At 51.8% G+C, this 19,321-nt stretch overlaps 2 protein-coding genes and 1 non-coding gene across 4 annotated transcripts; 1 reads left to right on the top strand and 2 right to left on the bottom strand.

Annotated features, from left to right (window-relative positions):
* The first annotated feature begins 1,016 nt into the window (after positions 1-1,016).
* On the top strand, positions 1,017-15,513 carry NAALADL1 (N-acetylated alpha-linked acidic dipeptidase like 1). Its single transcript, XM_053561009.1, has 18 exons — positions 1,017-1,236; positions 1,327-1,499; positions 1,585-1,706; positions 2,081-2,203; positions 5,487-5,770; positions 5,871-5,975; positions 6,623-6,708; positions 6,867-6,986; positions 10,215-10,300; positions 10,384-10,447; positions 10,535-10,602; positions 10,840-10,931; positions 11,012-11,102; positions 13,802-13,883; positions 13,966-14,139; positions 14,214-14,301; positions 14,413-14,505; positions 14,858-15,513. Exons 1-18 carry the CDS (start codon positions 1,019-1,021, stop codon positions 15,042-15,044), a joined length of 2,256 nt encoding a protein of 751 aa, XP_053416984.1. The 5' UTR covers positions 1,017-1,018; the 3' UTR covers positions 15,045-15,513.
* LOC128566099 (U6 spliceosomal RNA) lies at positions 8,283-8,389 on the bottom strand. Its single transcript, XR_008374395.1, has one exon. It is a non-coding gene; the product is annotated as a U6 spliceosomal RNA (small nuclear RNA).
* SAC3D1 (SAC3 domain containing 1) lies at positions 15,501-19,037 on the bottom strand. 2 transcript variants are annotated; one of them, XM_053561031.1, is made up of 3 exons: positions 18,560-19,037; positions 17,786-18,366; positions 15,501-16,103 (listed from the first exon to the last, which is right to left on the bottom strand). In XM_053561031.1, the coding sequence occupies exons 2-3, from the start codon at positions 18,357-18,359 to the stop codon at positions 15,601-15,603; spliced, it is 1,077 nt and encodes a 358-aa protein (XP_053417006.1). In that variant the 5' UTR covers positions 18,360-18,366; positions 18,560-19,037; the 3' UTR covers positions 15,501-15,600. The 2 variants fall into 2 exon arrangements, with proteins under 2 accessions (XP_053417006.1, XP_053417007.1); XM_053561032.1 differs by lacking the exon at positions 18,560-19,037 and having other exon boundaries at positions 17,786-18,553.
* Positions 19,038-19,321: the final 284 nt, after the last annotated feature.

Raw genomic sequence — 19,321 nt, 5'->3', positions numbered from 1 at the left:
CCCACGCTGGCCCTCCTGACCAGCAGCATGAGAAGAGATGGGAGCAGGGCAGGTGGTGCCGGCAAAATGGGGTTGTGAACAGGAAAGGGGATGCTCTGTGATATCACACACATCCACACACAGCCCATCATGGCCCAGCCCCCTCTGTACTGTCTTGAGTACTTGGGGTCTCGCTTTCCCTCCCAGTCTTCAGACATGCTGGCCATCTGCACAACAGTCTGCCCTCACCTATGCTGAATGCCTTCTCATTCTGGATGGATAAATTGGAGGGTGGATGGATGGATTCCAGATAGGGCCAGGGGTGGAAGAAGAAGTCACCTTGCCAAGGAAGTAAGGGCTTCTCCTGCTGTACTCTGGACACCTCCCTTCGGAAGAGTCCTACCTCCTCCTATAAACTGGATCCCCTTTGGGCTAAACACAGAGAATTATTCTGGGTCCCCCTTCCTTTAGCTCTAGGCCTTGTGTTTTAAAGGGCAGAGGGAATAAAATTTACTGAGCACTCACTATGTGCTAGATGCTGTGCTAGAGATTTCTACAGATGCCATCTTGTTTAATGAAAACACGTTTTTGTGAAGTGGGTTTTATTATCCCTGATGTGTAAGCTAAGAAAAGAGGCTTAGAGAAGCTAAGCAAATCGCCCAAGGTCACACTGCTTTAGTTCATCCTCCAAGGGTGGGATTTGAACTTGAATTCTGACCAGGCAGGTAGGGCCAGATGTGCAGATGTTCTGGCCAGCAATGGTCACAGCTCTGCTCTAGACATAGGGACTCTGAGATCTAGTTCAGCTCTGGCCTCTGTTTTGCTGGGAGAAGATGAGTGAGACTCTCAGGTGTCCCTGAGAGTGGATGTGGTGGATGTGAGTGACTCCTGGCTCTCACCACAGGATGTTCCCTCACTCTCCCTGACAGCAAGGGGCCAAAGGGCAGTGCCACCCATGGGGTAATGGTTAACTACGCTTGATGCCCCATCTATAAGGAGGCCCTCAGCAGCCCACTCTGGCTGGCCAAGATCCCACAGGATGCAGTGGGTGAAGGGGCTGGGGCTGGGGCTGGGCGCTGCTGCCCTCTTTGCACTGGGGATCATCCTGGGCCACTTTGCCATCCCCAAAAATGCCAGCTCACCGGCCCCCAGCACCTCACCAGCCCCCAGTACCTCACCTTCCCAGGACCTGGACCTGGAAATTCTTAAGACTGTCATGGGACAGCTGAATGCCGACAGGATTCGGGAGAACCTTAGGTGAGAGGCACCTCTACCTGCTTGCTCCCTCTGGTGTTCCAGGGGCCCTTTCCTGATGCCGTCCCTGCACCTCCCTCTCACACCCTACAGAGAACTCTCCAGGGAGCCACACCTGGCCTCCAGCCCCCGTGATGAGGCTTTGGTGCAGCTGCTGCTGCAGCGCTGGAGGGACCCAGAGTCAGGCTTGGACTCAGCCGAGGTCTCTGAGTACCAGGTGCTGCTGTCCTTCCCCAGCCAGGAGCAGCCCAACAGTGTAGACATTGGTGAAGTCCTGCCCAGGCTCGGGCGTACCCAGGGGAGGGAGTGGGGGTGCTGCTGGACCCAGCCCTGACACTGTCCCCTCCACAGTGAACTCCAGTGGGGACATCCTCCACTCCTGCCACCGGACCGAGGAGAACTTGACTGGAGAGCAGGGGGGACGTGACGTGGTACCACCCTACGCTGCCTATGCTCCCCCTGGAACCCCACAGGTGGGCCTGGAACCCCCCTAGTGCCTTGGCCCAGCTCAGGACCACCTGGTTCCCTCCCAGACTTATGAGAGAAAGTTTATCAGATGGGGCACAGCAACCCCCTAATTTACTCACCTCCACACTCCATAACGACTCCTTTCCTCCATCGGTCATTTAATCAACACTAGCGGCTCCTGCTCAAGGCCAGGCCAGTTACAGGGCACTCAGACACAGAGAAAATCACGGCTGATTGTCCCTGGGGGAGCACATAAACTCTGAGTGAAGTGGGGAGCTGAATCAAAATCCTTCTTCCTGCTAGTCAGCCTTTCTGCCCCTATATTCTCACTAGCCTTGTACTGAGCCCAGCTCTAAGGATCATGTCTTCTTGGGACTAGGGCCTTCTAGTCTATGCCAACCAGGGCACAGAAGAAGACTTTAAGAAACTGCAGACTCAAGGCGTCAAACTGGAAGGCACCATCGCCCTGACTCGCTATGGGGGTGCAGGGCGTGGAGCCAAGGTGAGTGGCAGCCCTCTGTGCAGCGGCCTGGGTGGGGGAAAGGCTGGGCGGTAACAGGAGTAAGGGAGGAGAAGGGGTAGCGTTGAATGGGGGCTAAATCCTGGGCTGAGGCAGGGGTGGCAAGCTGTTTTGGACTGTGCCACTGATGTTTCGTGTGGCCTTGGGAGCCTCCCTGACCTCTCTGAGTCTCAGGAAATAAAGAGATTGGGCAAAATTTTTTGCTTTGGTGTGCTGGGAGTCTGAGTCCTCCTGTGAAGTTCTCCTGAATATTCAAACCTAAACCCTTCCTGCTGCCCTCCCCATTTCTTTTTTCTCTTTCTTTATTTTTTTTTATTTTTATTTTTTTGTAGAGACAGAGTCTCACTGTACCGCCCTCGGGTAGAGTGCCGTGGCGTCACACGGCTCACAACAACCTCTAACTCTTGGGCTTACGCAATTCTCTTGCCTCAGCCTCCCAAGCAGCTGGGACTACAGGTGCCCGCCACAATGCCCGGCTATTTTTTTGTTGTTGTTGCAGTTTGGCCGGGGCTGGGCTTGAATCCGCCACCCTCGGCATATGGGGCCGGCGCCCTACTCACTGAGCCACAGGCGCCGCCTTCTCTTTCTTTATTTTTTTAGATAGTCTCACTCTGTCATGCTGGGTAGAGTGCCATGGTGCCATAGCTCACAGCAACCTTAAACTTCTGGGCACCAGTGATCCTCCTGCCTCACTCTCCCGAGTAGCTGGGACTACAGGCACCCACCACAACACCCGGCTAGTTTTTCCATTTTAGCAGAGAAGGGGTCTTGCTCTTTCTCAGGCTGGTGTTGAACTCGTGAGCTCAAGCAATCCATCCACCTTGGCCTCCCAGAATGCTAGTGAGCCACCGCAACACATCCTCATTTCTTTTCAATCATAAATTTTTACTAGACATTATATGACTATTGTTTAAAAACATGTAAAAAAAAATGTTAAGCCCAGTGCTATGCTTCATACTCGCAATTCTTGCCCTTTGGGAGACCAAAGTGGGAGGATCACTTGAGGCCTGGAGTTCAAGACCATCTTGGGCAACATATTGAGACCCCTGTCTCCACAAAAAAAAAAAATTATAAAAAGTGAACTGGGCATGGTAGTGCATGCCTGTTGTCTTGGCTACTTGGGAGACTGAGGCTTGAGCCCTGGAGTTCAAGGTTCCAGTGAGCTATGATGACGCCCTTGCACTCTAGCCCTGGCAATGAAATAAACAAATAAAACCAGAAAGGATTCTGGAGATGGGTGGTGGTGATGGTTGCACAATATGAATGTCTATGGGGCGGTGCCTGTGGCTCAAGGAGTAGGGCACCGGTCCCATATGCCAGAGGTGGCGGGTTCAAACCCAGTCCCGGCCAAAACAAAACAAACAAACAAAAAAGAATGTCTATAACAGCACCAAACTATATATTTAACAGTAAATTTCATGTTATATGTATTTTACCACAATTTTTTTTAAAGTACCCATGATAAGAGCTGGGAAAAAAGGAAAGAGAGAGGGAGGGATTGGGGAGGAGGGAGGAAAGGAAGAAAAAAGAAAAAGAATATAAGGGAAAAAGAAAAGAGAAAAAAGAAAAAGAAAGAGGGCAAGTAGAGTAGAAATTCACAGATTAGAAAATTTCCAATCTAATAAAAAAGGGTATAAAGTGAAAAAGTTTTTCTCTAATTCCATCCTTCACATAAGTAACCATTCCTTTTTTTCAGTTTATAAATGATCGATCTAGAGTTTTCTTTTATAAGAAGCATATACATTATTTATACTGTATATATTTTTACCCCTCTTCCAAGCCATTTTACATAAAAATAGTGTCCTAGACACAAGCCTCTGAGCTGTGTTTTTTTTTCCACTTTAATACATCCTGTAGATCATTCTTTTTTTATTTTTTATTTTATTTTATTTTTTGAGACAGAGTCTCGCTATATCTCCCTTAGTAGAATGCTATGACATCATAGCTCACAGCAACCTCAAACTCTTGGGCTTAAGCAATTCTCTTGCCTCAGCCTCCCAAGTAGCTGGGACTATAGGCGCCTGCCACAATGCCCAGCTATTTTTTGTTGCAGTTGTCATTGTTGTTTAGCAGACCTGGGCCAGGTTCAAACCCACCAGCCCCTGTGTATGTGGCTGGCACCGTAACCACTGAGCTATGGGCGCCAAGCCGATCATTTTTAATCAATACACAAACTGCATATTTTTCCTTTCTTTTTTTGGGGGGGTACTGTTTTGTTTTTACTGTCGTGTATAAATACATATGTATCTCGTATGTAGTAGAGTATATACTATTATATATTATGTAATATAAAGTTTACCATTTTAAGCATACAATTCAGTGGCATTAACTATTCATAATATTAACCATCACTACTATCCATTTCTGGTACCTTCTCAATATTTCAAACAGAAACTCGATTTAACAATACCTGCCTGTTCCCCTCCCCTAGACCCTATTCTGTTTTCTTTAACCTCTATTCTACTTTTTTTTTTCTTTTTTGAGAGAGAATCTTACTTCGTTACCCTTGGTAGAGTGCTGTGGCATCGTGGCTCACAGCAACCTCAAACTCTTGAGCTTATGCGATCTTCTTGCCTCCCAAGAAGATGGGACTACAAGTGCCAGCCACCAGGCCTGGCTATTATTTTAGAGATGAGGTCTCACTCTAACTCAGGCTGGTCTCCAACTCCTGAGCTCAGGCAATTAACCCACCTCAGCCTCCCAGAGTGCTAGGATTACAGGCATGAGCCACCAGGCCCCGCCTCTCCATTCTACTTTCTGTCTCTGAATTTGCCTGTTCTAGGTACCCCATGTAAGTGGAATCATAAAAAATTTTTCCTTTTGTGCCTGGCTTATTTTACTTAGCACAACGTCTTGAAGGTTTGTTGATGTTGTGTCAGAACTTTATTCCTTTCTAAGGCTGAATAATATTCCATTGTATGTTATATACCACATTTTCTTTGTGCATTCATCCCTGAGGGATTGTTGGGTTGGTTCTGTCTACCTTTCATCTATCGAGAATGATGCTGCTGTGAACATGAGTGTGCAAGGCCATCTTGTTCTTTTATACAGCTTCACAGTATTCTATTGTGAGATGTCCCCATTTATTCAACCAGTCCCCTCTGGTAGGCACTGGCTTGGCCATGCCCAACAATCTTTTGCACTGCCTTAAATGATTTATGCAAAGGTAGAACCATCCTGGCTTCCCGCAGAGGCGGGAGGAAGAGGAACTTGTGGTGCCCTGCCCTGTCCCTCCCCCACACATGGCCTGCTCTGTCTCCTGCAGGCTGTGAATGCTGCCAGGCATGGGGTGGTCGGGCTGCTGGTGTACACAGACCCTGCTGACATCAATGATGGGCTGAGACTACCCAACGAGACCTTTCCCAACTCCTGGCACTTGCCTCCCTCGGGGGTGGAGCGAGGGTCCTATTATGAGTATTTTGGAGACCCCCTGACTCCCTACCTTCCAGCCAGCCCCTCTTCCTTCCGTTTGGACCTTGCCAATGTCTCTGGATTCCCCCCGATTCCCACACAGCCCATTGGCTTCCAGGATGCAAAAGATCTGCTCTGGTGAGCCTGTGCCCTGGGTGTCCTGCCCGTCCCCCAGTGGCCTACAAACTTCAACCTGGACACCTGCATTTACTCTGAAGGGCCTCCCCCTCCTCCTCAGTAACCTCAATGGATCCTTAGCCCCAGCGGCCTGGCAGGGAGCACTGGGCTGTGACTACAGGCTGGGGCCTGGCTTCCGGCCTGATGGTGACTTTCCAGCAGACAGGTGAGGTGGGGCCACTATTCTCCGGGTGCCCTCTGTCCCCTAGCTCTCCTCTTCCCCTTATTTTTCTTCTCCTACTCCAGGTTTTCCTTCTTCCCACTTCAAGTCTTGGCCTTCTCCTTTCTCTTCTCCCCAGCTCCTCCCCTGAACCCAAAGTATCTGTCTTGTCTTTGGGGAAACCAGTGAAACAGCTGCATGACCTACAAGATCCTGCAGTTTCCCCTGACCCACCCCACTCATCTCTTACCTTTGCACTCCAGCTACTCCCGCCTTTCAAGGCACCAGGCTTTATCCTAAAACAGGGCCTCTTCTAGCCTGCACAACCCCTGAACACCAAGTATCCTCCCAGGCCCCTCACCTCCTGCAGTGGGGGGCCCCACAAGCATGGGGCCCAAGGTGGTCTGTCCCATCATTACCCAGAGCCTAGTAACATACTGTGTGAACATTAAGACCCTAATAAGTACTCACTGGGTGAATGAGTGAAGATAATGAGGAGCACAGGGCTGGGCTCCTTGTTGCCTGTCTGGTACTTCGGGGCAAGTGATCTTTCTTGCCATGTCCCTTTCTTGCTCTGAGCTAGTTTCTCAGCATTGGGTAGAGGACGGCAGTGAGCAGGCCCAAGGCTCTCATCACATCTTTGCCCTCCCCAGCCAGGTGAAAGTGAGTGTCTATAATCGCCTGGAGCAAAGGAATTCCTCCAATGTCCTGGGCATCATCCGCGGGGCTGTGGAGCCTGGTGAGCCCCTGCTCTCACTCACTGTGTCCTCCAGGACCCTTCCCTGCTCTGTGTGCCCCTGCCACTCCCACTCTGTCCTCATCCCACCCTGCCCTGGCCACAGCTGCCCCTGCACCCCACTCCCTCTTTTCCGGTTCTCTGACTGTTCCTGTGGAGAGACCGCTATGTGCTGTACGGAAACCACCGGGACAGCTGGGTACACGGGGCTGTGGACCCCAGCAGTGGCACTGCCGTCCTACTGGAGCTCTCCCGCATCCTGGGAACCCTGCTGAAGAAAGGTGAGGTGGCCCCCTCTCCTGGTCTAGGGACTCTCTATCCAGAAGGTCACCTCCAGTCCACTCCTTCCTGTTCCACCTCCTCTTCATCCCTCTTCAGTGCCCTCCTGTGCCAAGCCTGAGGACCCTGGGGGCAGACATGCCTGGGATGTTACCCCAGGCCTGGAGCAGCCCCATGGGGTACTGGGAACAGGCTACTGGCTGGTTTCTGCAGCAGCTTCTGAAAGCTCACCTGGGCCTGGAGGGAGCCCGGCCCCATGTTGGGGCCCACAAGGCAGTACTCAGGCTCTGCCCTCGGGGCACTTCAGCCCAGCTGGGGCAGGGAGGACAGAGGATAGTTAACTGAAAATATGTGTCATGTGCCTCTGATGTGCCAGGCCAGTTTGGAGTAGGGCTTTCTGTGGAGGCAGCATTTCCATGCTTTGGGGAAGGGGAGGCAGGTCCAGGAGGAGGGCCAAGGGTAGCAGCTGGAAAGGAGGCTGGTTGGGCTAGGCCAGGCTGCAGAGTAGCCTGGTTGAAGAGTTTGGAGTCAGTCTAAGAATAGGGCAGCTGGTGAATGATTTTATTCAGGAGAGTGACATGGTGAAGCCCAACTTCTAAATGGCTTCCTGTGCTCCTGAGGAAAGGGCATGGGGAAAGGGGCCAGGTAGAAATCTTGTCCTCCCAGGGTTGAAGAGATCCTGGGGCTTGGACAAGAATTGGGACCAAGGGGCTGCTGGCTTCAGAGACAAGGAAGGGGACAGTGGAGTGCTCTGGTATTGGGGTGCAACATAAGAAAAACAGAACAGGGCAGATGTAAGACAGATCTAGAAAAAATAACTGAATTTGAGCCTTCACATATTGATTTCTTTTATTATTATTATTATTATTATTAAATCATAGCTGTGTACATTAATGCAATCATGGGGCACCATACACTGGTTTTATATACCATTTGACATATTTTCATCACCCTGGTTAATATAGCCTTCCTGGCATTTTCTTAGTTATTGTGTTAAGACATTTATATTCTACATTTAGTAAGTTTCACATGTACCCTTGTAAAATGCACCATAGGTGTAATCCCACCAATCACCCTCCCTCCTCCCATCCTTCCCCCTCCCTTCCCCTCTCTCTCCCCTTTCCCCATATTCTTAGGTTATAACTGGGTTATAGCTTTCATATGAAAGCCATAAATTAGTTTCATAGTAGGGCTGAGTACATTGAATACTTTTTCTTCCATTCTTGAGATACTTTACTAAGAATATGTTCCAGCTCCATTCATGTAAACATAAAAGAGGTAAAGTCTCCATCTTTCTTAAAAATATGCAACGCTTCACAAATCTGCATGTCATCCTTGCACAGGGGCCATGCTAATCTTCTCTGTATCGTTCCAATTTTAGTGTATGTGCTGCCGAAGCAAGCACTACATATTGATTTCTTTATTTTTTAGTTTTTAAATTTATTTATATATATTTTTAGAGAAAGAGTTTTGCTTTATCACCAAGGCTACAGCATAGTGGAACAATCATAGTTCACTGTAACCTCAAACTCCTAGGCTCAAATGATCCTTCTATCTCGGCATCCTGAGTATAGCTAGGACTACAGGTGTATGTCACCATGGCTGGCTAATTTTTTTGACTTCTTTATAGAAATAGAATCTCATCTGTTGCCCAGGCTGATCTTGAACTTTTGACTTTAAGGGATCCTCCTACCTTGGCCTACCAAAGTGCTGAAATTATAGGTGTGGGCCACTATGTCCAGCCTGTCTTCTTATTTTTTAAAAATTGTAGTACATACATAAGAAAATTTACCAGTTTTTCAATTTTACATTTTTAAGTGTTCAGTGGAATTAAGTACATAATGTTGTGCAAGCCTCTATCTCTAGAACTTCTTCATCTTCCATTTCATATAACATCCGTGAGTTATAACTATGGCATTGGAACTGATGCCAATTTAACTTTAACTGCACACAAAACCTCAATCGCTGTCCAGCTCCATCCCCCTCCTTTGTGTGTTATTTGTGTCACAAATTTCATCTTTACACATTGTGCGCCCATTCCCACATCAATTGTGAGGTGCCTGGCAGGGGAGAGGACAAGCAAGCAGTTAGAGGTGCCAGACTCCAGAGCAGAGAGAAAAATTAAGAGAGGAACTAGGGAGTTGGTAGCAAAAACAATGTGTGAGGCCAAGCACAGTGGCTCAGGCGTGCAATCCTAGCACTCTGGGAAGCTCAGGTTGATTGCCTGAGCTCAGGGGTTCAAGACCAGCCTGAGCAAGAATGAAATCCTATCTCTACTAAAAATAGAAAAACTACCTAGGCATTGTGGTGGGCGCATATAGTCCCAGCTACTTGGGAAGCTGAGGCAAGAGGTTTTCTTGAGCCCAAGAGTTTGTGGTTGCTGTGAGCTTTGATGGCATGGCACTCTATCCGGTGTAACAGAGTAAGAGACTCAGTCTCAAAAAAAAAAAATAATAATAAAATAAAATTTAAAACAAAAGATGAATAATCAAAGGGGACTGAGTTGCAGCCAGAGGTGGAGAAAAACTGGAAAGGAGCATGTGGCACCATGGCAGGCAAGGCGGAGTCTGGAGGTAAGGACAAGGTCTCTGAAGGTGGCTGGTGACCACAGTAAGAGCGGTGTGGGTATAGAAATTGCAAGTGGAAGCCAGGCTGCAGGTTGCTCTGAGGAGCAGTATGGGGCAGTGGTTAAACAAGCCCCAGGGACTCTGGAACCAGCGGCCTGTGAATCTGGCTAAGCTATCTACTGGCTGTGTGACCCTGGGTAAGTCAAGTCATTTAACTTTCTTATGGCTTAGTTCCTTCTACTAATGGAAGGAACTGGAACTGGAAATAATAATGGAACTCCCTCCTGTAAGGACTGGGTTGATATGGATAAAGTCCTGGTCACAGGGAGGGTTGCAAGGGATGCATGGAGAAAAGAGTTGAAGGGAGTAGGTCAGCGGTGTCCCAGACGTGGCTACCGGGAATAGGGGCATTCTGGCAGAAGTGGTCACCGACCGAAGGCTTTTGGGGTTGGGGTTAGTGTGTGAGGGGGGATGTCACAGAGAGAACGGAGGCTAGAAAGAGGAGGCTAGAGGCTCTTGGAAGTCCTGGCTGAAGGGTGCCAGGACCTCCTGTCACCAGCTGCCCTGCCTTTCCCTCCCCTCCTTTTCACTTCCCTAACTTTTCCCCTAAGCCACCCTGGGATCTGGGGACCCAGCCCTCCAAATCTATATCCCCTTCCTCAGGCACCTGGCGTCCCCGCAGATCCATCATGTTTGGGAGCTGGGGGGCAGAGGAGTTTGGGCTCATTGGCTCCACAGAATTCACAGAGGTGAGTTAGCCCCACAGGTAGTGGGTCGAAAGGGATTCCCAGAGAGGGACAGCCCTGGGCTGACGTCGCCATGGCACCTACAGGAGTTCTTCAGCAAGCTGCAAGAGCGCACGGTGGCCTACATCAACGTGGACATCTCCGTGTTTGGTATGGGGCGCAGGGGGGCTGGCCTGGTGGCGGGTGGATGAAAGATGGGGCTGAAGCCAGAATAGTCTTTTTCTCCTCTCCCCACAGCCAATGCTACCCTTAGGGTGCAGGGGACACCCCCTGTCCAGAGCGTCGTCTTCTCTGCAGCCAAAGAGGTGGAAGGGGGTGGGCGAGGCGGAGCCGAGGAGGGCGGAAGACAGGGCTATGTGGGTGGGCGGGGCTGAGAACTGGTACCTTTTAAAGGGGCTGGGGGTGGACAGAGGCTGGGGCGAGCTTCGTAAGACTGGCTGGACGGTGGGTGGGCTGGAGACTGCGGGCGGAGACCGGCAGAGGACCCACCTCGTTGGGGCTGGACAGGGCCCCGGACTGAGACTAGATTACCCTTCCATCAGATCCGCTCACCAGGTTCGGAAGACCTCAGTATCTACGACAACTGGATCCGGTACTTCAACCGCAGCAGCCCGATGTATGGCCTTGTCCCCAGGTGAGCCCAGGAACACGAAGGGGGCCGGGGCATGGGGGCCAGCCCGGCGCCCTCCAGCCTGGCCCGTTTCCTTTCTGTAGTGTGGGCTCTCTGGGTGCTGGCAGCGACTACGCGCCCTTCGTTCACTTCCTGGGTATCTCCTCCATGGACATCGCCTATACCTATGACCGGGTGAGGAGGCCCCTCTGTCCCTTGCTCCACAGACCCCTCTTCTTTTTCGGACTGTTCTTGTGCAGGCTAAATCCGGCTCCTTCATTCAGCTATGCTACCTCAGCCAGTTTATTAACCTCTCTGAGAGTGTTTATATTCACCTGTGGTATTTTATCAAACTTAAGATGCTGCTGATTGTAAGATGCACCACTATGTTATATACTATTCAGGAGGAGGAAGAAACTGCTCCCCGTTGTAGGATGACAATAAGAAGCATCGCGTTTCCAGAGATCTTAAAATGGGGGGAAGGAGGTCCATCTCACCATTGATTAAATAACAGTATAAAACGGGGATGATCCATAGCATGGGTATGAGGGAGAAATGAGACAAGAGAAGCCTGCCCCTTCCTGTTTAGCTGTCTAAAGGCCCTTTCTTCACTTATGACCACACCGATTCTGGGCGGTAGAGCTGGGATTTGAGTCTCCTTATCTGACTGCAAAGCCTCAGACTCTTCTCCTTCATGTGAAACTTGAAACTGGCACCTGACCCAGCACTGCCACTTACTAGCTGTGTGATGTCAGGCAGTTTAGCCTCTTTGAGCCTCAGTCTCCTCCTCTGTAAAGTGGGAATTCTAGAACCCACCTCACGGATATTGTGGGTTCAATAGACTCAATGGAGATAATGCCAAGCCAGGTGTTGTGGCTCTCACCTGTTGTTGGGGACCAGCCCCAAACTATAATGTGAGTTCTATCCCAGTGACTGGCAGAGACGAGAGGATGAGGGGAAAATGAAAAGTCAGGACACAAAAAAGAAAGCATTAGGTCTATGGAACAGCCTCTCACTCCAGGTTAGCTCCATTTTTTTTTTTTAAGACAGAGTCTCACTTGGTCACCCTTGGTAAAGTGCTGTGGCATCACAGCTGACAGCAATCTCAAATGCTTGGGTTCAAGTGATCCTCTTGCCTCAGCCTCCCAAGTAGCTGGGACTCCAGGTGCCTGTCACAATACCTGGCTATTTTTTAGAGCCGGGGGTCTTGCTCTAGCTCAGGCTGGTCTTGAACCTGTGAGCTCAGGCAATACACCTGCCTCGGCCTCCCAAGTGCTGGGATTACAGGTGTGAGCCACTGCACCTGGCCTTCCATTTTTATTACATACAATAAATGGGAGTGGGGGGAGGCTAAACCTGTACATCATGGTTCTTGTTGGGATTTCATTTTCTTTCTTTGTTTTTCTTTGAGACAGAGTCTCATTTTGTCACCCTCAGTAGAGTGCTATGGCATCACAACTCACAGCAACCTCAAACTCTTGGGCTTAAGCGATTCTCTTGCCTTAACCTACCAAGAGCTGGGACTATAGGTCCCTGCCACAACACTCAGCTATTTTTGTTGTTGTTATTCTTGTCATTGTTGTTCAGCAGACCCTGGTGGGGTTCAAGCCCACCAGCCCTGGTGCATGTGGCTGGGGCCCTAACCACTGAGCTATGAGCGCCAAGCCGGGGCTTGCATTTTCTAACCAAACTATTTCTTCAACGAAATTACCTTAATTGTATTGATTTACTTCTTACTTTTATCACTCTACATTACTTTTGATCCTAACACAAAGTCTGAGACAGGAACACAGTCCAGGTGCAGGATGTCAAGGCTGATTCCAATTAGACCACACACACAAACCCCAAGACGAGCAATTAAGTCCCTGGGGAGCCTTGTGGGCAGTTGGGTACCGTGCCATATTGAGAAATTGGAGGGGAAAGGCACTGTCCCACTTCCCTGAGAGACTTTTTCTCTCCTTTGAGATAGAAGCATTTGTGTTGTTTCCAGCAAGTTGAGATACACCTTCTCTCATAAATCTTCCTAACCCCTTGTGCTCACTCCCTCCAAGAGAGCAGCCCCACTTGTGGAGGCCTGGCCTTCAGGTGCCCAAAGACCTTGGGACTGAGTTGTACTGGGGTAGGGGTGAAGCCTCAGCAAGACAGTCTTCTTGTCTTAAAGGGCCAGGCTTTCAGGCTGTGCATTTTGCAACAAATTATAGGTTTCTCAGTACGGATCCTGTAATCTGAATGCGTCCATGCTTTTCTCTGATCCATTTCTCTCCTGTCTGTACCCTTTGCCCATCATCTGCAATCATTTTCTTTTTCTTTCTTTTTTTTTTTTTTTTGCAGTTTTTGGCCAGGGCTGGGTTTGAACCTGCCACCTCTGGCATATGGGGCCGGCACCCTACTCCTTTAGAGCCACAGGCACCACCTGCAATCATTTTCTTAATTCAATTTCTAACCTACTTATAATAAACAATTGAATACTGCTTTTAAGTTTGTTAAATCATTATTTCTAGCAATGCAAGCACATCAAGGTATGACCCTTCCCTCAAGTACCCATATTCTCACCCACACCTGTAATCCCAGCACTTTGGGAGGCGGAGATGGAGCATTCAAGACCAGCCTGGACAACACAGTGATACCCAATCTCTACAAAAAAATTAGCTGGGTGTGGTGGCACGCACCTGTAGTCCCAGCAGGAGAATCACTTGGGCCCAGGAGTTGGAAGTTACAGTGAGCTATGATGACAGCACTGCACTCCAGCCTGAGTGACGGTGAAACACTGTCTCAAACAAATAAATAAGTAAATAAAACAAATCAATGGAGATAATCCCCACATACTGCAGCTCACTAGACTACACCTCCCACTCCCATTATAAGTCTGTTACTTCTGGACCTTGTTCCCCCAGAGCAAGACTTCAGCCCGGATTTACCCCACCTACCACACAGCCTTCGACACCTTTGGTTATGTGGACAAGTTTGTGGACCCTGGTGAGGAGGGGGAAAAGGGCATCCTCAAACCTGTGGAGCATGGGCTGAAGATTGAGCCCTGATTTTGTCACCTTCCCTGCAGGCTTCAGCAGCCACCAGGCTGTAGCCCGGACAGCTGGGAGTGTGCTTCTCCGGCTCAGCGACAGCTTCTTTCTGCCCCTCAATGTCAGTGACTACAGCGACACTCTCCGTAACTTCCTGCAAGCTGCCCAGCAGGAACTTGGGACCCTGCTGGAACAGAACAACATCAGCTTGGGTATGGACACCCCTGACAGTGAGGCATGGGGTGTCCTGCACCCCCAGTTCTAAGCCACTGTTTATTTCTCACAGGGCCTCTGGTGGCTGCAGTGGAGAAGTTTGAGGCAGCAGCTGCATCCTTGGACCAACACATAGCAGCACTGCAGAAGGGCACCCCTGAGTGAGCAAGGGCTGAGGGCAGCTGTGTAGAAGGGCAGTTTCCAGGGTGGGATACCAGGTTGGCAGCTAGGCTGCTGGCTTCAGTGTGACCAGCAGGTCCTGTGTCCACCAGCCCCCTGCAGGTCCGGATGCTCAACGACCAGCTGATGCTCTTGGAACGGGCCTTCCTGAACCCCAGAGCCTTCCCAGAGGAACGCTACTACAGGTGAGCCTGTCCCAAAGGTCCTGGGAAGGGCCTCGTGGTGGGGCTGGGCCATGGCCAACCATCTGGGGAAGAAGAATGTCAGTTTCTCTGACCTTTAGAGAACAACCCAGCCCCAGGAGACACTTGGGAAATGTGAGGCTCAGGGAGGCAAGGCAAACTGGTTGAGAGTCACCCTGGGAGGTGGGACTAGAACCTACATCTTCCACCATCACTGCTATAAGGGACAGGTGTGGGGGGTGCTTTTGTGCCTAGCTGGGTACAGGAGTGAGTGAACTACAGGGTGAGTTCCAGCCTGAGGCTCCTCTTTCCTGGCTCCTGACTGACCCTGAGCCTGCCCCATTTTTCCTGTTAGCCATGTACTCTGGGCACCTCGCACGAGCTCCACAGCCACATTCCCAGGCCTGGCCAATGCCTGCTCCAGAGCCAGTAACACAAGCCCTGGATCTGAAGCTTGGGCTGAGGTGCAGAGGCAGCTCAGCATTGTGGTGATGGCCCTGGAGGGTGCAGCAGCCACTCTGAGGCCTGTGGCTGACCTCTAATCCCAGTCATCTTTCTTCAGCTCTCCCTTCATCCTAACCCCCTCCCGCCCATTTTCCTGGAGTGTGTTCCAGTCTTTCCTGATGCTGGGAGAGGGCATAACCACAAGACCTTCTCAAGCAACAGCTTAAAGTCCCAACAGTTGCAGACACCCAAGGAGAGTGGCAAGCCCCAGTGAAAATCTCCCTCATTCTGGCGTTTAGTTGGCAGAGGGTGGACAGCAGGAGATAGGGATGGCAAAACCACCAACTACTCCTGGGTGTGTGAAGATGGCATGCATGCCAACCTTATATACCAACTCAAGACATCACCAAGGTTACCTCTTAGGGATCAGTGGGTAAACTGAGGCCCTGCGTGGAGAGAGCCTTGCCCAGTCTGCATTCCTCTTCTTTCATGCTCTTAGCATGTCTCAACAACCCCTGGGTTCCCCCAAACAAATAAAAGTTTAGAGATTGGTCTCTACACAAACAAGTTTCTTTTATTGTCTGAGAATCATGGGAAAAGAAACCTAAGTGCTCTGATCCAGGCCTTGGCTCTGGGAGATTGCACACTTCTTCCTCAGTCTGGGGAACTGGGCCTGTCCACCCCTTCATCTTCCTCCTCTACCATGACCACCTCCTCCAGGGTGCGCCCTCGAAGTTTGCTCCCCACCAACACATTGCAGCTACCGGCAGGGGGCGGCCCTTCCTCAGTATAGCGACCTCTCAGGAACACCACTCTTTCCTCCCCGTCCAAAGGCAGTCCATGGCCCTGGCAAAGGTCCCGTGCTTCGCTGGGTCCATCCAGAGCCAGCAGGTGAACCATGAAGCCCAGAGGCAAGGCCTGGCCCTTGGGAGTGCCCAGAGCACAAGCTAGGCGGGCCAGGGCTCTGCGGCGGGCATGGCCCACGTGGCACTGCACAGCGCAGCTTGGCAGGTAGGGCAGGGTCCGAAGCAGGCGGAAAAGCCGAGCAGCATTGCCTTCACGGAAGGCAGCATCAACGGCCAGGGCCGTGTGCAGGGGCGGGGAGGTGCGCAGGGGAGCAGGCAGCTGCAGAACCTCGTGCAGGGCTTCCACCGAACCTGGGAGGGCAGAAACCAGGGATGCGGACGTCTGGTCCTCTTTGGATCAGGCGCATCTCCCCTCCAACTGTTTTGGATTCAGCCACGCCTACCTCCTCTGGCCCCTCCCTAGCTCGAGCTAGACCTGGGTCCTGCCCATCTCCTGTTGCGGTAGTACCCGCCTCAGCCCCTCTTCGACCACGCCCCTTCTTTAAGCCTAGCCCACCTTCCCTCTCTCCTCCCTCTGAGAAGATCCAGCCATTGGCCCCCTTCCCTGAACCATGAGTCATAGGTTCTCAACCTCCTCCTCCAGTCTGGATCCTTACAATACTGAAGAAGTGAGTAGAGCTTACAGATGGAGGAAACCGGTCCAGATAATTTAACGACTTGCCTGAAATTGTCCCCTTGCAGCTACCGGCAGGGGGCGGACCTTCCTGGGAGTGGTGGGATTACAGGCAGGAGCCAGACGTGCCTGGCCACTGTTCCAGAGTTCTTATGTAGTACAGCCTGACCCAAATCCAAGTTTTTTGACTTGGATTCCTTACTACCCTGGTTGCCTTGTACCCAGAGCTTTGGAAGCTGGCTCTTCCACACCTTCCACTGACCGCCTGGGAAGGCCATTTCTTGGAGGAGGCCCTCCCAGCTCCCCTTCTGGGAGAATCACAGATACAGGAACCATGGCCCTCTTGTAAACTGTGCTTCTTTCCCGCTAGTGGGTTGTGAAATAAACAGGGCTTTATTACAATTAGATAGAATGTGTGTGCGTGTGTGTGTTTTAAGAGACAGAGTCTTGCTGTTACCCAGGCTGGAGTGCAGAGGCATGGTCATAGTTCATGGCAGCCTCAAGCTCCTGGGCTCAAGCAATTCTCCTGCCTTAGCTTCTGGATGAGCTGGGACTACAAGTGCACACCACTACACCCAGCTAAATTTTCTGCAGAGAGGGGGTTTCACTACATTGCCCGGGCTGGTCTCAAACTCCTGACCTTAAGCGATCCTCCTGCCTCAGCTTTCCAAAGTCCTGGGATTACAGATGTGTGCCAGGCCAGAATTGAGTTCATTAGAACGCATCACACTTAAAGAAGTATCTAAAGCCGGGCGCGGTGGCTCACGCCTGTAATCCCAGCACTGTGGGAGGCTGAGGAGGGAGGATTGCTTGAGCTCAGGAGTTCGAGGCTTGTCTGAGCGAGAGTGAGACCCCGACTCATGGAAAAAAAATGGAAAAACCCAGCCGGGCGCCGCGGCGAGCGCCTGTAATCCCAGCGGCTTCGAGGCTGAGGCAGCAGGATGCCCACAGCCCGAGTCTGAGGTTGCAGTGAGCTACGATGCCATTGCCCTCTGCTCAGGGCATAGGCTAGAACTCTGTCTCAACAAAAAAAAAAAAAGTATCTAAAATCTTGAAACCTGTCTAAAGACATTCCTGGGCAGATGTGTTCTTGGTTGCTTTGCAACTCTGGAGAATATGGGTTTTTAAAAGTTTGAAAATCACTCTCTAGGCCTGCTCTCCATCTCAACCCCACCTCCTTCACTTTTTTACTGAGAAAGCTGAGACCCAGCCATGGCCCCAAGTTCCAGCCCTGTGCACTGACTATCCTGGAAGTGAGCTAATGGTGAGATGTTAAACTTGCTTCCTTTTCCTACCTCCACTTTCCCCTTGGAGGGCTCTCTGGCCCCACACTCTGGCCCGCCGCCAGGACCGAACTCACCTAGGTTATAGAGCAGAAAAAGACCCTGGAAGGCGGCCTGGCGAGGGTGTGGCCCTGCACTTTGCGCGTAGCAGCGCCGCAGCGAGCCGAAGCTCTCTTGCACCTGGGTCTGCAGTAGCACCGGGTCCTCTGGCCCGTGCGCCGCATCCGGCCCAAGCCGCGCTACCACAGCTAGCAGTGTGGCCAGCGCCGTCTCCAACACCACGGCTGCCTCAGCGTCGCCAGCGCCCTGCAGGGCCAGGTCCAGTCGCACAGCTCGCAACCGGTCCGACACGAAGCTAGCCACCTCGGCGCGGGATGCGTCGGCGCTCTCAGCCACCTCACTGGCCAGGTAACGCACGGTGGCCAGCAGCACCGAGGGCGGACGCAGCTGACTTGGCGGTGGCCGGGGCTTGCCGGCTGCAGGCCTGCAGTACTCCTTCACTGCTCGCTGCGGGTCGGCGCGGGGCCAGTCCCCGCAGCACCCTGGCACTACCTCAAAGCGGTGCAGACGGCGCTCCTTTTCACGCTGGATACGCTCGGCGACTGGGCACATGTCCGGGCATGTGCCCACTGGTAGATCGCAGCTAGGCATGGGTGGGCTGAGGGGAGAGGGTGGGCGCTCAGCATCCCGGGGACATGGCTACTCGCCCTATTCTGCCGGACTGCACGCTATGCCTAGGCCGGCCGAGACTTGGGAAAGGCGGAGCGAGACCGAATCTAGAAGGGCCTGCCTCCCCGCCCGTCTCTAGCTTCTTTGGCACCCTCCGGCCCTGCCCACCGCCAGCTTCTCACCGGGTCGCATCGACTCTGCCTCCCGAGATGCACTGCGTTGTAGTCCAGCGACGGCCCCGCGGCTCCACGCGCGCTCAGGACCCGCTAACGCCTCCCATAGTGCACCGCGCTCAACTTTGGAACCCCTTGTTTTTCCAGGATGGGGCTCTTGCTATGTTGCCCAAGCTGGTCTCGAACTCTCGAACTCATGCAGTCCTCCGGCCACATCCTCCCGGAAGCTGGGATTACAGGCTCGCCCACGCCACCGCCCCTCTTCGTGCTTTGAAATTGTGGACTGAGTCGTACCCGTAACGCACCAATTTGTAGTCCCTTCCGCAATCAATCGTCTTGTCGGAAGGGCGGGGCGTAGGAGGCGGGGCCTCGGCGGGCCAGACTTACCCCAGCCGGAACATTCACTGATTTGGGGGCCTTCAAAATAAATACTCCTACTTTGGGTTTTTCTCCTTCACCACCTTTACCCAACAAACTGGCTCTGTCAGCCCGTCATTCTCGTTTCCCTGGGGACTATCCTCCCCATTTCCTAGATCAGGGGTTAGCAAACTTTTCTGCCAAGGGCCAGATAGAAAATGTTCTGGGGGGCGGCGCCTGTGGCTCAGTCGGTAAGGCGCCGGCCCCATATACCGAGGGTGGCGGGTTCAAACCCAGCCCCGGCTGAACTGCAACCAAAAAATAGCTGGGCGTTGTGGTGGGCGCCTGTAGTCCCAGCTACTCGGGAGGCTGAGGCAGGAGAATCGCTTAAGCCCAGGAGTTGGAGGTTGCTGT

The sequence above is a fragment of the Nycticebus coucang genome, chromosome 14 (genome assembly GCF_027406575.1).
Source record: "Nycticebus coucang isolate mNycCou1 chromosome 14, mNycCou1.pri, whole genome shotgun sequence".
NCBI classification, from domain to species: Eukaryota; Metazoa; Chordata; class Mammalia; order Primates; family Lorisidae; genus Nycticebus; species Nycticebus coucang.
This window is presented reverse-complemented; position numbering and strand designations above follow the sequence as displayed.